This window comes from Populus nigra, chromosome 1, assembly GCF_951802175.1.
Source record: "Populus nigra chromosome 1, ddPopNigr1.1, whole genome shotgun sequence".
NCBI lineage: Eukaryota > Viridiplantae > Streptophyta > Magnoliopsida > Malpighiales > Salicaceae > Populus > Populus nigra.
The window spans coordinates 49940767-49954600 of NC_084852.1; the positions used below are offsets into that span (position 1 = coordinate 49940767).

General features: G+C 33.3%; 4 protein-coding genes across 7 annotated transcripts; all 4 read left to right on the forward strand.

Moving 5' to 3' along the window:
* LOC133694781 (non-specific lipid transfer protein GPI-anchored 13-like) lies at nt 1–1105 on the forward strand. Its single transcript, XM_062116478.1, has 3 exons — nt 1–494; nt 585–680; nt 810–1105. Exons 1-3 carry the CDS (start codon nt 152–154, stop codon nt 941–943), a joined length of 573 nt encoding a protein of 190 aa, XP_061972462.1. The 5' UTR covers nt 1–151; the 3' UTR covers nt 944–1105.
* A 4030-nt stretch (nt 1106–5135) lies between these two features.
* On the forward strand, nt 5136–10217 carry LOC133695040 (uncharacterized). 2 transcript variants are annotated; one of them, XM_062116918.1, is made up of 2 exons: nt 5136–5763; nt 9977–10217. In XM_062116918.1, the coding sequence occupies exons 1-2, from the start codon at nt 5278–5280 to the stop codon at nt 10019–10021; spliced, it is 531 nt and encodes a 176-aa protein (XP_061972902.1). In that variant the 5' UTR covers nt 5136–5277; the 3' UTR covers nt 10022–10217. The 2 variants fall into 2 exon arrangements, with proteins under 2 accessions (XP_061972902.1, XP_061972818.1); XM_062116834.1 differs by lacking the exon at nt 9977–10217 and adding an exon at nt 6521–6847 and having other exon boundaries at nt 5137–5763.
* LOC133694913 (uncharacterized) lies at nt 7825–10217 on the forward strand. Of its 2 annotated transcripts, none has more exons than XM_062116709.1 (2): nt 7825–8546; nt 9867–10217. In XM_062116709.1, exon 1 carries the CDS (start codon nt 7834–7836, stop codon nt 8542–8544), a length of 711 nt encoding a protein of 236 aa, XP_061972693.1. In that variant the 5' UTR covers nt 7825–7833; the 3' UTR covers nt 8545–8546; nt 9867–10217. The 2 variants fall into 2 exon arrangements, with proteins under 2 accessions (XP_061972693.1, XP_061972610.1); XM_062116626.1 differs by having other exon boundaries at nt 7832–8546; nt 9875–10217.
* A 1732-nt stretch (nt 10218–11949) lies between these two features.
* LOC133700970 (uncharacterized) lies at nt 11950–13834 on the forward strand. Of its 2 annotated transcripts, none has more exons than XM_062124724.1 (2): nt 11950–12624; nt 13585–13669. In XM_062124724.1, the coding sequence occupies exon 1, from the start codon at nt 12137–12139 to the stop codon at nt 12620–12622; it is 486 nt and encodes a 161-aa protein (XP_061980708.1). In that variant the 5' UTR covers nt 11950–12136; the 3' UTR covers nt 12623–12624; nt 13585–13669. The 2 variants fall into 2 exon arrangements, with proteins under 2 accessions (XP_061980708.1, XP_061980701.1); XM_062124717.1 differs by lacking the exon at nt 13585–13669 and adding an exon at nt 13676–13834 and having other exon boundaries at nt 11960–12624.

Consider the following 13834-nt stretch of genomic DNA (forward strand, 5'->3'; position numbering starts at 1 on the left):
ATTATTATTATTTCTTGTCACCACACCAGTGTACCAACTACCTTTCGCGTCCTTTATATTGAGAGAAGTGATCACAGGCTAAGCATGAAAAAGAATAGCTTTTGAGGTGTCTTTTCGTTTCTTTCAAGGCCAAATACTCCTCTCTCAGAAAATGGGCTCAGAAGGTCTTGTGACTGCTTCAGCAATTCCATTCATCTTGGTGCTGTTAATGCTAGTTGGAACTGCAAGATCAGACTTTCAGCAAGATAGAACAGAGTGTGCAGACCAACTAGTAGGTCTAGCCACATGTCTTCCATATGTTGGTGGTGATGCTAAGGCACCCACCATAGATTGTTGTAGTGGGCTTAAACAAGTGTTAGATAAGAGTGTGAAATGTCTCTGTGTCCTCATTAAAGATCGTGACAACCCTGATCTTGGTATCAAGTTCAATGTTAGTCTTGTTGCTAAACTTCCTAGCTTGTGCCATGCGCCAGTTAATGTCACAAACTGCATCGGTAAGTCCACAAGAACTCATGGAAACTGTCCATTGAAATAGAATCAGAAATTTGAAGTGCCCTATTGAGTGTTTTTTTTCCCTTTTTCAGATATCCTGCACCTGCCTGCTGGCTCACCAGATGCGAAGGTATTTGCAGGATTTGCCAACATCACCGGAGGAAGTGTTGCTGCCCCAGTTGCCAGTGGTAAAAGCCTCTAGTCCTGGACTTAGACATGCATATTTATGGCTTGGTTACTAAGATTTAAGCTTGTTCTAGATTATATTTGGTGTTACTGTGTAGCCCTTTTGATTCCTTGTTTGTTTTCTTTAAAAGCGAACTCAACTGGCAGTAAATCAAGCACTGCTGCAGAAAAGAGTGGTGCTGAGAGGCCAGCAAACAGATGGCTTGTAGCAGCAGAGGTTCTGTGTGGATTATTACTGTGGACTTTCACATCTTTTGGTGTCTGATGATAGGTATTCTATGCGTGGCTATGATAAAATTTTCTCCCTAAATATGTTCATCAAATATATGTAACTCAATTTATGGACAGTTTTCTACTATCTCCGTTGTCTCTTCTGATCCTTCTGTTTTGGAAGAAATTAATTAATTAATTAAATTAATTCTCTCTATCTTCTGTGTCTCACCATTATATTTCCAACTGTGGTAGTTATTAAAGGGGAACATTGATTAAATGGAAATGTTATGAGGAGCAGATCATTTCATTAAAGTTTGTGCCTTTTCCATTCTTTCAAGAAACCAAGTTCGAACCATCAATTCTCGCATTTGGTGCTCTGGATCTACTAACTGTTCGCACTGTAAAGATAAGGACCATTTAAAGTTTTCCAGACCAGCTGCAGGTGTTGGGTGATGATTGGATTATTCTTTTGTTCTCCGATCAACTTTCGAGTTTATCATTGCAATAACTATGATTGTGGTTAGAAAAGTTAAAGTTTAAAGAAAAAAAGTTATAAATTGTAATTGTTTCAACTGAGAATTTTCAATGGAATGATTTAAACTTGTGGTATATATATATATATATATATATATATATATATATCTAAAAGCCTCCCATCAAAATTAGAAGATAATATCAACCAGGAAACATTAGATCGAGACTAAATAATTTTCCACTGGGATTTCAAAAGGTCATTCAGACAATCAAAATACAGTGCCTACTTATCCATTATTGGCATGTTTAGTACTATGGTGGCCTGCAAGCATGGAAGTTTTACATGTTCGCTGTGTTCATTGTATCTAAAGGCAATGTACGAAGCTATGCAACTTTTTCTAAATAGAAACATAGAACCAAAAACGGGTGCTCTTGTGATAGGGAAAATGGTTCCATGTACATTTCCTTGTTCTGCTTCATGACAGATTCATGGGCATGGAGACAGACAAAAGAAATATAAAAATGAATTATTATTACTACTACTGCCATTTAAAGCACAAGAGATTAGTGATAGTTTATGCATACACGTTTTCGAGACGAAGAAGAAAAAACAGAGGAGGTATATTTTCCTATCATTATGTTTTGAAAGACAAAAACCCAGTCCAAATCTGTGCAATATATATGTATATCACTCAACTAAACTAAATATGGGGTGTAAGTTAACTAATTAAATTTTATATTTGTTTTTTAAATATTATTAGTTCGAGTTTTATCAATCTAGAGGCTTTGAAAATTTATATAACTGTTAAATTCAGGATATATAAAATTAATTGAGATACATGTAAATTCACCCAGATACTTACATAAATAAAAACAAAAAGGTGTCCATGGGATCTGGATTAATTTCACATCATGATGACAACACTTTGACGAGGGATTGGTTACATCTAAGTTTCATAGATTGATCCCTGCATAGAAGATGAAATGATTAGCTTGAGGTTTGATTAATGCTGCGTATTATAGTTCGATTCAATAAAACGAGGCAGATAATTATAATCAGCATTTAATATAATACAACTATATTATATACATTCTTATATGTTCTTGAGGGCATATTCAGGCACATGATCCATGTATGTTCTGTTCCCTATACTTTATTACAATGTGGTAGCTACAGTTCATCGCGGAGACAATTTATCATATGATGTCAGCCAATCGCCCAAGTTCATTTACCAAAGGCATTAATGTGGCTCCCTTTTTGTGGATGTCAATACATGTCATGTCATGTCATGTCATGTCATGGTAGGCCATCTAATCCAATAATTGGACCTCTTGTCCATCCCGTTTTGTGGTCCAATTTTATTTTTTAAAATCTTCTCCTTTTTACAGTTATTTTATATCATGGTGTTTAAGTACAAAGATGGAGCCATGGGCCTACTCAATAAGGTATGAGGGCCCATCAACAACTACTGCTATAGGGCACAGGAAAAGGGCTCGGCCTAGACTAGCCTGGTTCAATGCATGTTACTCAAGCAACGATGATGGTTGTTTCCTATTTGGTCAGTTAACTTACGATCAACATCATATAATTTGATTAATTATATATATATATATAAAATAATAAAAAATAAAATCCAATATCTAACAAATGAAGGAAGAAGTTAGAAAAAAATATAAATTAATATATATATATATATATATATATTATATAATGAATAATAATTTATAAGGTACTACATGGTAAAAGTACCATTTCTTTTGATTTTTGTTAGTTTTTTAACTTAGATCCTAAAGACATGGCAAAAAGGTTGAACCATTGTTTTGTAATCCGACTTGGATCAATAAGTTGATCTAATACTGGTTTGAAATTTAGATCTGGGGTTAAAATTTTATTTTTTAAAATTTATTTTTCATATTAATCCATTAAAATAATCTAAAATTATAAAAAAATAATTTTAAAAAAAATAATAATTAGACAACGCTTTCAAACACCCCATTAAAACTCTAGTGCAACAAATGAAACGGATAGGGAGACTAAAGAAAAGTAAATTAAAACAAAAGGTGTGGTGGACCCTCATCGCCATGCCCCTGCAACCTGCAACCTGCAACCTGTAGGGTAGAGTACAATCATTAATTGTACACATCCTCCCACCACCTATGACCTACCTCACCTTCTGCAAGTTAAGGTCCGACTACGATATAGCTAGAAAAATATAATTTTCGAAACAATTGTTTGTGCATTTTTAACCCCTAATTCACCAATAATATTATAAAATTTTTAAGTTAAAATTTTTTTAAAAAAAAATAAAAGAAAAGCAAGAGGTTAAAAGTAATTTCTCCTTATTACAATTGCTCGTTGATTGTAAAAATCAATTACTTGCAAAGAGGGCACAATCTAGAGGTTATCGATAAATCAATGTTTTGTGCTTGGCCACGTGCTCTCTGACTACCTCTTCTGTGTATTTTATTTCAAAAGAAGCCAACGACCATTCCATTCCCATCAAGATAGCTTCAAAAAAAGGAGTCAATAAAATCCAAGAGATAGGATACGTGCTTCTTTCTCCGCCAACAACTTGTGCTTTTCTAACCTAAATCTCTCCTCCTTGCGTTAAATATAGCAAAATTTCATGATTTTTGAATAAATAAATATATATATATATATATATATATATATATATATAAAGAGATAAAGTTATAAAATTGATAGAAAAATCTCTCTTTTTTCCTCTCTCTTTATGGTCAAAGCTCGAATATTGTAAGCCCTCTAAATATTTTACATCAATTTTCATTAAATTCTTTTTTAAAACAGTTTTAAAAATATTGTTAATACCAATTTAATATTTAGAGCATCAAATTTTCTCCGCCTTTTCTCCTCCAATATTTGAATTCAAAAGTCATAAAAAAAACAAAATACTAATAATAACACTACAATAAAAAGTAAATTCATTATATATATACTAAATTTTTTTTGATGTTTTCGGTAAAAATAACATAATTATAAATTTTTCTATTTTTTAATATAGTAGCAATAAAATTATGATTTTTAGGTTTTTTTAAGAAAACAAGTTTTTCATATATTGTTTTTTTCTTTATACTTGATATCTTTATCATTTTACATTTGATCTATTTATTATTTTTTTTCTTGTCTTTATTTTTTTAATATTTTTTTAGCTTTTAATATTTTTATATTTTTTACACTTTGAATATTTATCACTTTACACTTAATTTATTTATACCATTTCTTTTGTTTTTATCTTTATTATTTTGTATTTTTTTAAAAAAAATTTCTTTATATATTTTTTAAAATATCACTATACAAAGACTAAAAAAAAGTTGTTTTACTATAGCAATTACAACATTATTTTATTTTTTTATTACATTAAAAATTAACTTGAGATCTTAATTATTTTTATTAACTCATATGGTTTTTATTATATTTTATTATATATAAACATTAATATTTTAATTTATGATTATATTTTTTTCTTGATATAAAAATACGTTAATAATACCGACATATTAATTTTTTTATACTAGAAAAAAATTATTCAACCTGCTGCTAGTTAAGTTGAATAAACACGTTAATATTTTGTTTTTTATATTTATTAATATAGATAATTCTCAATGTATTTAATTAAATACACACATAATTTTTTTTATTTATAATTATATATTTTTTAAAAAAACATATTTAGTTTTTTTTTTCCTTCACGCGGCTAAGCGCGGGTGAATTATCTGTTTTTTTTTTTTTTTTTTTTTTAATATAAAAGATCTTCAAGACGAAATCCACAGACATGATACAACTCTCCAGGCCCCCAACATCCTTGGAAACACAGCGCCTCTTGTTCTTCAAAGAAACCTCCATCTTCTCACTCCCCTTAATCCAAAACCCATCAAGGGAAACTAAAATTCATGGCATATTCTCATCTGGGTATCACTCTTTTATCTCTAATTCTCTTCATTTCTCTCTCAAAAACCACTCTTTCACAAGACCCTCCTCGTTCGGTCTTTGAAATCTTGCCAAAATTTGGCCTCCCAAGTGGTCTATTACCTAACACAGTTAAAAGTTACAGCCTTTCTGATGATGGTAACTTTACTGTCTATCTAGAGAAGGAATGTTATGTTGAATTTGATTACTTGGTCTATTATGAGAAGAAAATAACTGGGAAATTGGGTTACGGGTCTATCACAAATTTGAAGGGGATTCAGGTTCAAAAGTTCTTTCTTTGGCTCGATGTTGATGAGATCAAGGTTGATTTACCACCGTCTGATTCGATTTATTTTCAAGTTGGGTGGATTAATAAGAAGCTTGATGCTGATCAGTTTAAGACCGTACATTCTTGCCGTGCTGGTGTCTCCTCTGGGTCTTGTCGTGGACTGTGGAAGCAGTTTCTCGAGGTATTTACTTGTTTTGTTTGATCAATATTTACTTTGGAAAAAAAATATTTCCTTATTAGGAATTTGAGGTTGATTACTGTTGTTTTTGTTTGTGTCCTGTTCTTAATTTTGTCTTGGATTTTTTGTGGCTATTAGATGCTTGTGAATTTGTTTTGGTGTTTGATTGGAATTTTGTTGAGATTGAATTCATAGAATATACTACAAGATTGATAGAAGGAAAGTTGAATTGTTCATTCATAGACTGTTGTCTGTGATTGAAAGTCAACCCTAATCTTACTAGTATCGCAAGAAGAGGAGGAAGTAAATGTGGAACTTTTAGAATGATTATGCTTTTAAAGAAGGTGACTTTTGAGCTTTTAGGTGGATGCCTAATTTTTCCAGATTTATTGGATCTTTATGTGCTAGAAAGTTCAATAATCAATGAGGACCTAACGCTACGGAAAATTGCTGTTTGTTGATCATGATGTTAAACCGGCAGGGCTTATCGACGGGGAGGAATTCTTTTTCCCTTCCAATTGATGGTTGTTTGAATTTCTGCTCTTTCAGTAATTGATTGGCTAAGCTTCCTTTGTGGTTTGCAGACGTTAATTTTTCCAGTGTTATCTCTATTAGTGTATAAATTATGAAATTAATGCACATGCTTGCAAAATGCTATATTATACTTGGTAATATTAGGAATTAGTTCTTGGCAACTTCTGTTTTCCTTCTTCGAAATTATCCTAAGGTGTTCGCTTCCTTTTTTCCCCACAATTCCCAGCTCCCAGCTCCAGATGACGACGTTCAGATGCTCCTCACCGAGTAGATACAACCAGCCCTTCTGCTGTATGGAAATGTAGCTGAGGGAGCACGATATCCAAGTAATTAGCGTTCTAGTTTTAGTGTTTTATCTCTCAACTCACAACCTAGAGTCTGGCAGAGTCTTATGTAAACTAGCTGTGGAGTATCCCTCCTCTTATTGAGCTTTATGAACATCAATAAGAAGAGAATGTTGTATGTATATATGTACCTGGACAAGTACCAAATGTAACATCAAGTGTCTGAACCGTGCCTATTGGAAGTATCAAGAAGGAACTACTTTAGATTATGATTTTGTGATACTGGATTGAATGTTTGTGCTCAATTTATATGCCCTAGTTCTAAACTAATAACTAGCAAGGATTGGTCATATATGGATGATATTTTATGCTGTTTAGGACTAAACTTCCTAAGGGGACTGCTAGAGGCAGTTGTGTCTGTCGTGACTGCTCCATCTAGTTCTGTTCATGCCCCACACCGCCGAGCTCTGGACATTGCCTCTTGTACCAGGCACTTCAAAGTAGCTGCCTTTAATCCTTTATTTACCTGGATGGTTAAGAAAATCCAAATAAGCTATCCTGAATAAGCTATGCTATGATGGTTAAGTACCATTGCAATCTTTTAGGATGATGTCTTTTCTGGTACCGTTCATAATTTTTTTGGCAGGTTACTAGTTTGCTAGCCCGTGTGCTGACATTCTACTCTTGATCAATTTTTTTTTTAATGTAACCAAAATATTTAAATTACAGTTAACTATTAATATTATTATTAAACTTAAGAGTCAATATTAAAATTTTTAAATTTAAAATTAAATTAAACAGTAAAAAAATTAATTTAATATGATTCAATGACCGGTTTAAAAACAATTAAGATGAATGATAAAAAAAATTAAGAAAGAAATTGAAAAAAAAAACCTGAATTAAATATTAAAGAGCTTCACTGTTAGCTTTTTGTGTTTTTTTTCTTTACCATAGAAGATAGAAGGAAATTTCCGTGTCTCTTGAAGGAATCGAATCGGTGAAGTATTGATAATAGCAAGGTAAGTAATCAGATGCTCTTTCATAAAGTATTAAATAAAGAAAAGATGGATACATCTAACCTTTTTCATACAATGAATTTGGTTTCTCTTCACCAGAGAGGCCCATTGATCCTCCATATACAGTCAACTCCCATTTCATCCCGTTTTAATTTTCATAGTTCAAAACTATTTGTTTTTTTATATATATATATAATTATTCGACGAGAAGAGATATTATCGGATCAATTTATACGTCAATGGAGATTAAATTTCTTATTATTCAAATAATTTTAAGGACGCAACTCTTGTATTATTATCATGCGTTCAGAGTACATCCAAATTTTGTGAGGATTGGAACTCGGGAAAAAAAAAAAGAGTATATAATTCCTCGAAGCCACGCTACACGGATTTCTCTTCCCAATCTACCCATAACAACCCTCTTAAATTACCACCATCCCTTCTCTCGCTGTCTCTCTGCATCGACAATGGCTTCCTTCAACATCCTCGCTCTCTCTCTCTACCTTCTCTCTCTACTCCTCTTATCAAAAACCCGTCTTTCTCTCTCCCTAACCACCTCAGATATCCATGATCTTCTTCCTCAATATGGCCTGCCACGTGGCTTGCTCCCAGACAATGTGGAATCCTTCACTCTACCATCATCTGATGGGTCTTTTGAAGTCAAACTTAAGACCCCGTGTTATGTTCACTTTGATGATGTTGTGTACTATGATAAAGTAATCAAAGGGAAGTTGAGTTATGGTTCTGTGCATGATGTGTCAGGGATTCAAGCAAAGAAGCTCTTTGTTTGGTTGCCAGTTACTGGGATTGAAGTTAGTAAGGCTGATGATGGTATGATTAGTTTCTTTGTTGGCCCGATTTCCGAGGAGTTGCCTGCTAAGCAGTTCGAGGATGTTCCAGCTTGTAAGAGGAAGGTTGGTGGGCTAAGGACATATTTGGAGTCGATGTGAAGGTAAAAAGTTGTGATCTTTAGGATTTTTTTCTCTGAATTGTTTAAATTTATGGGTTTTATGTGTTTTGTTACGAGATGCTTGAGTTTATTGAGAATTGATGGGAATTGTAAGTTAAAGCTGAGGAATTTTTGTTTAGAGGTTAGATTTAGCGGTGGTGATTAGGGGGTTCCCAGATAATTTAGGGATGATCATGAAATCCATATGGAGCCGTGCGTTCCTTTTAGGTTTCAGCAGAGAATTTGATGATCACTTATTCTAGAAGGAAATTTAGAAGCTTTCTTGTCGTTGGTCTGATTAGATTTTGGGACTTATAGATAGGATATAATTTTACGAACCTATTAGTGAAAGTTGTCGAATTTCGATTTAGAAGTTAATAATTTAGCTAGAGAGATTCAGGCATCATCAATGAATTTCTTACAGAGTCATGCGTGGATTCCTTCTTGTTTCCAATAAAAAAACATGTGATGGTCACGTATTCTACCTTGTATCCGCAGTCACTTGCTCTGAAAGTAAATTGTAGAAGCTTTGTAGTAGTAGATGTGGTTTGCTTTTGGGACCAATAGGTGGTTAAGAGTTTCGAGCATTTGATTGACATTGATTGTACCTTGTTATCTGCCTTGTTAAGAGTTTTTGGTGAGATTGCAAGAATTGGTTTTTAGAAGAATCGACCCCTTCTATACTTGCAGTAATGTGCGACTCGCACCAAGTTGCGAACAGAAATTAGCATGAAACTGGAGGAAACAAAGAAGCTTGATACTTGTTATAAGGGAGGGAGGGGAAATGGTTCTTTTAGCTTGGTGTATTAGGATCATTAACAACCTATACAAGGTTTGGAGGTTTCATGGAGCAAACTTTTTAGAAAACAATGTCAATCAGCAAATCTTTCAATGTGCAATTGTAATTTCTATTGGTGGTTGACACTTGAAAGCAGGAAGGGGTGTTGCTTCATCTTTTCCAAAACATTCTCAACCATCAAAGTTGTGTTTAATTTCGAGAATTGTGATGAATCCAGAAGTTTGAGCATCCTGGAAGGGGAATTGTAATGTTTTTCTAGCAAAGAAAGTCGACAATGGATTCTTAGTTTATGGTTTGTGTTGACAAGCTGCATGATGATCTAGATAGAATCTGATCTCGGTTTGCTAAGATTGTTCTTATACCACCTCAATTGATGCCAGTTTTTCCAAATTTCATCAATAATGATTTAATTTCAATCATTTATTGATCTAATATGTCATTTATGTCGAAAATCAGAGGCCAAAAACTTACTCATATTGCTATACAATCAACAATGGAGATGTGATTTTGGTTTCTTTTACAAGTTTTGCAGTTCCGACTTCCAATGGATGCAACAGCCGAAAGTTATAATATTATAAGTCACATTCTGTGAAGTTTTTCAAGGACTTAAGAAGGTTTCATGCTCCTGTTGCAGGTGGCAGCAGACCAAATCTTCTCATGCGTTGCCTGCTCACTCTGAACTTTGAAGTTCTCCAGCTTAATCTACATCTTTGAGAAATTGAAGCAAATTTATGTAATATGGATTGTAAATAAATGCTGCTCTTCAACATTTCTGCTCAGGGACTCACCTTATGCCGAGCAATGATTTGGATATGCATAAATACAGAAACTATGGATGAAATAGTAGTTCAAACTATTGGGATAATTCTCATCAATCGCATTGTCCTAGTATGAAACGTAAAGGTAAATTTAATCTTAGCGAGTGAGAGGGAGGCAAACTTGTGATTCTTTGAGCTAGGTTTTTATTTGAATGTGAAATACGTGTGACTTGATGGGTTTTTTTTTTTAAGTTTAATGTGGGTGTTCGGGCCAGCTTGCGCGTATCTCGACTAATCCCACGGGTTTTAAAGTTAACGACCATGTAAGCCTCCAGTGGCCATCATATGAGCAATCACAGGACTCGAATCTGAGACCACAGAGGGAGCAAACCTTTTGGTTCCAAGCTCTTACCATTAGGCCACCATCTAGATGGTTAAACTAAACTGTAAAATGTGACTTGATGGTTTTGAATTGTTCAGTTGAGTAACTGGCTGACAAACATGGAAGGCAACTTGCTGGTTCTCTTTTATGCTTTTATGTCAAGAAAGGGCATCATATTTTCGGATAAATTGGGCAATAAACACAAAATTAAAAAAAAAAAGGTGAATTGACATAGAAGCATTTTTTGTTGTAGTTGTTGTGAAATATCACAGTTGATCGGTTGATAATAGTTAGTGAAATTAATCAACTAATTTTAAAAATAACAAGAAAAATTTTAAAAGTGTCAAAATCAAACTATTTTGATGAGATTTTTAATATCTAAAAATTCTATGGTTCATGTAATGATGTGGTAACTATTATAAGAAAAATAGTCTCTGTAATTTCTTATAAAAATTTAAGAACGATCCAATAATCAGATTAAAAGTTATGATTTTTTTGAGCTATTATTCTAATATAATGTGATGAGATCTCTTTTTAAATTTAGATTTGTTCCACTGATCTATAAATGCATATGTTAGGTCATTTGTGCAATCTATTTGAAACAGATTTTCATTTAGTTGTGGCAAACTTATATATAATTATTCAGAATCACCCATTATTACGTGAATAATAACATTTTAAGATTTTAATTGAGATTTATTTTTAAGTTTACAAGTTGAACAAAAATAATTTTGACTCATAAAATATATTTTAATTTTTTTTTTATAAAATTATATTTTTTACGTGAAACGGTTGACTAATTAATACAACTAGATAACTGGTCAACTAATTAAAGTAGAAGATTGAAGTTTGATCATACCACTATTCTAATAAAGTATGATAACTATCTTATCACGTTTAAGAATAATAATATTTATTAAATATCATATTTTTAAAACATAACATATTCAAATTATGATATTACACAAATTTTTTAAAACAATATTATTATGCTAAATTTTTATATTTACTGTGCCATTTTTTTTATATAAAAAAAATCCCATATTTTGCCGGGTCTGCAGCGGATCTCTGCAGCCGTTGTTGTGTTCAGCAGGGCCCGAAATTGATAGACCTGTGTATCCATTATAAATCATAGAGAGGGCTCTCTCTATTTCATGAATTTACATTCACACAAGGCCTTGACATAGAGAAGTTGAAAATATATTATTAACCAGCATTTAATTACTTGAAGCCATTTAACAGCTAAAAAATAATAATTCAATCTCTTTAGGTTTAAAATCAAATTTAATCAAAGGATTAAATTATAATTTAATAAGATAAAAATTGAAAATATATAGACTAATTTATAATCAACTTTGTGAAGAATTCTTCACCAAAAAATCTGTCATTATCACCCTCCAAGATCCAACGTCAATATAGTCACTACAACATTTAATTCCTCGAAGCCATGCAAAGGCAACACAAATTTAATTTTTTTTTCTTTTCTGTTTAGAATTCTTCAGAAATTTTTTTTTCATCGTCACCGTCCAAAATCCAACGGTCTAATCACTTCAACATTTAAATCCGCTAAGCCGTGCAACACAAGTTTCCCTTCTTTTTCCACCCTTCACAACCCTTTCACATTAGCACCTTCACTTCTCTCTCTGCATCGACAATGGCTTCCTTCAACATCCTCGCAGTACTCTCTCTCTACCTTCTCTCTCTACTCCTCTTATCGAAACCCCGTCTTTCTCTCTCCCTGGTCTCCTCAGACATCCATGATCTTCTTCCTCAATATGGCCTGCCTCGTGGCTTACTCCCAGACAACGTGGAATCCTACACACTACCATCATCTGATGGGTCTTTCGAAGTCAAACTTAAGACCCCGTGTTATGTTCACTTTGATGATGTTGTGTACTATGATAAAGTAATCAAAGGGAAGTTGAGTTATGGCTCTGTGCATGATGTGTCAGGGATTCAAGCAAAGAAGCTTTTTATTTGGTTGCCAGTTACTGGGATTGAAGTTAGTAAGGCTGATGATGGTATGATTAGTTTCTTTGTTGGTCCGATTTCCGAGGAGTTGCCTGCTAAGCAGTTTGAGGATGTTCCTGCTTGTAAGAAGAAGGTTGGTGGGCTAATGACAGATTTGGAGTCCATGTGAAGGTAAAAAGTTGTGTGATCTATAGGTTTTATTTTTCTGACTTGTTTGAATTTATGGGTTTTATGTGTTTTGTTATGATATGACTGAGTTTTTTTTCCCTTGTACTTTGAGTCGATGAGTTCTCCTGTCAAATTATGGTTTATAAGTGAATTAGCAAAGAAGATTGATGGGAATTGTAAGTTAAAGTTGAGGAATTTTGTTTTATAGGTTCAGATTTAGCAGTGGTGATTAGGGGGTTTCCAGATAATTTAGTGGTGATAATGGAATCCATATGGAGACGTGGGTTCCTTTTAGGTTTCAGCAGAGAATTTGATGATCACTTATTCTAAAAGGAAATTTAGAAGCTTTCTTGTTGTTGGTCTGATTTGATTTTGGGACTAATAAATAGGATCTAATTACATGAATTTCGATTTAGAAGTTAAGAATTTAGCTAGAGAGATCTTCTGGCATGATCGATGAAATTCTGACAAGAGTCATGCATGGATCTCTTCTAGATCATCTTTCAATGTGCAATTGTAATGTCTATTGGTGGTTGACCCTTGAAAGTTGAAAACAATTGTAATGAGCAAATCGTTCAAACGTTGTTTCCAAAACATTCTCAACCGTCAATGTTGTATATAATTTCGAGAATTGTGATGAGTCCAGAAGTTTGAGCATCCTGGAAGGGTAATTGTAATGTTTTTCCAGCGAGGAAAGTCGACAATGGAGTCTTAGTTTATGGTTTGTGTTGAGAAGCTGCATGATGATCTAGATAGAATCTGATCACGGTTTGCTATGATTGTTCCTATACCACCTCAACTGATGCCTGTTTTTCCAAATTTCATTATTAATTATTTAATTTTCAATCAACCATTGATTTAACATGTCATTTATGTCGAAAATCGGAGGCCAAAAACTCACTCTCATTGCTGTACAATCACCGATGAGAGATGTGATTTTGGTTTCTTTTTCAAGTTTTGCAGTTCCAGCTTCCAATGGATGCAATAGCCACAAGTTAATTACATTCTATGGAGGTTCTCAACAACTTAAGAAGGTTTCCTGTTCTTGTTGCAGGTGGAAGCAGACCAAATCTTCTCATGCATTGCCTGCTCCCTGTGAACATTGAAGCTCTCCACCTTAATCTATATCTTTGAGAAATGGAAGCAAATTTATGCAATTTGGATTATCCTGTACATGGTTTAGTAAATAAATGCTGCTCTTCGACATTTATGA

Bases quoted from the DNA above. Each gene is read 5' to 3' on its own strand.
- LOC133694781 (XM_062116478.1), top strand. From the start codon at position 152: ATGGGCTCAGAAGGTCTTGTGACTGCTTCAGCAATTCCATTCATCTTG. The intron at 495-584 runs GTAAGTCCACAA...TCCCTTTTTCAG, and splicing joins TAATGTCACAAACTGCATCG to ATATCCTGCACCTGCCTGCT. The intron at 681-809 runs GTAAAAGCCTCT...TTTCTTTAAAAG, and splicing joins TGCTGCCCCAGTTGCCAGTG to CGAACTCAACTGGCAGTAAA.
- LOC133695040 (XM_062116918.1), top strand. From the start codon at position 5,278: ATGGCATATTCTCATCTGGGTATCACTCTTTTATCTCTAATTCTCTTC. The intron at 5,764-9,976 runs GTATTTACTTGT...CTCCTGTTGCAG, and splicing joins TGTGGAAGCAGTTTCTCGAG to GTGGCAGCAGACCAAATCTT.
- LOC133694913 (XM_062116709.1), top strand. From the start codon at position 7,834: ATGGAGATTAAATTTCTTATTATTCAAATAATTTTAAGGACGCAACTC.
- LOC133700970 (XM_062124724.1), top strand. From the start codon at position 12,137: ATGGCTTCCTTCAACATCCTCGCAGTACTCTCTCTCTACCTTCTCTCT.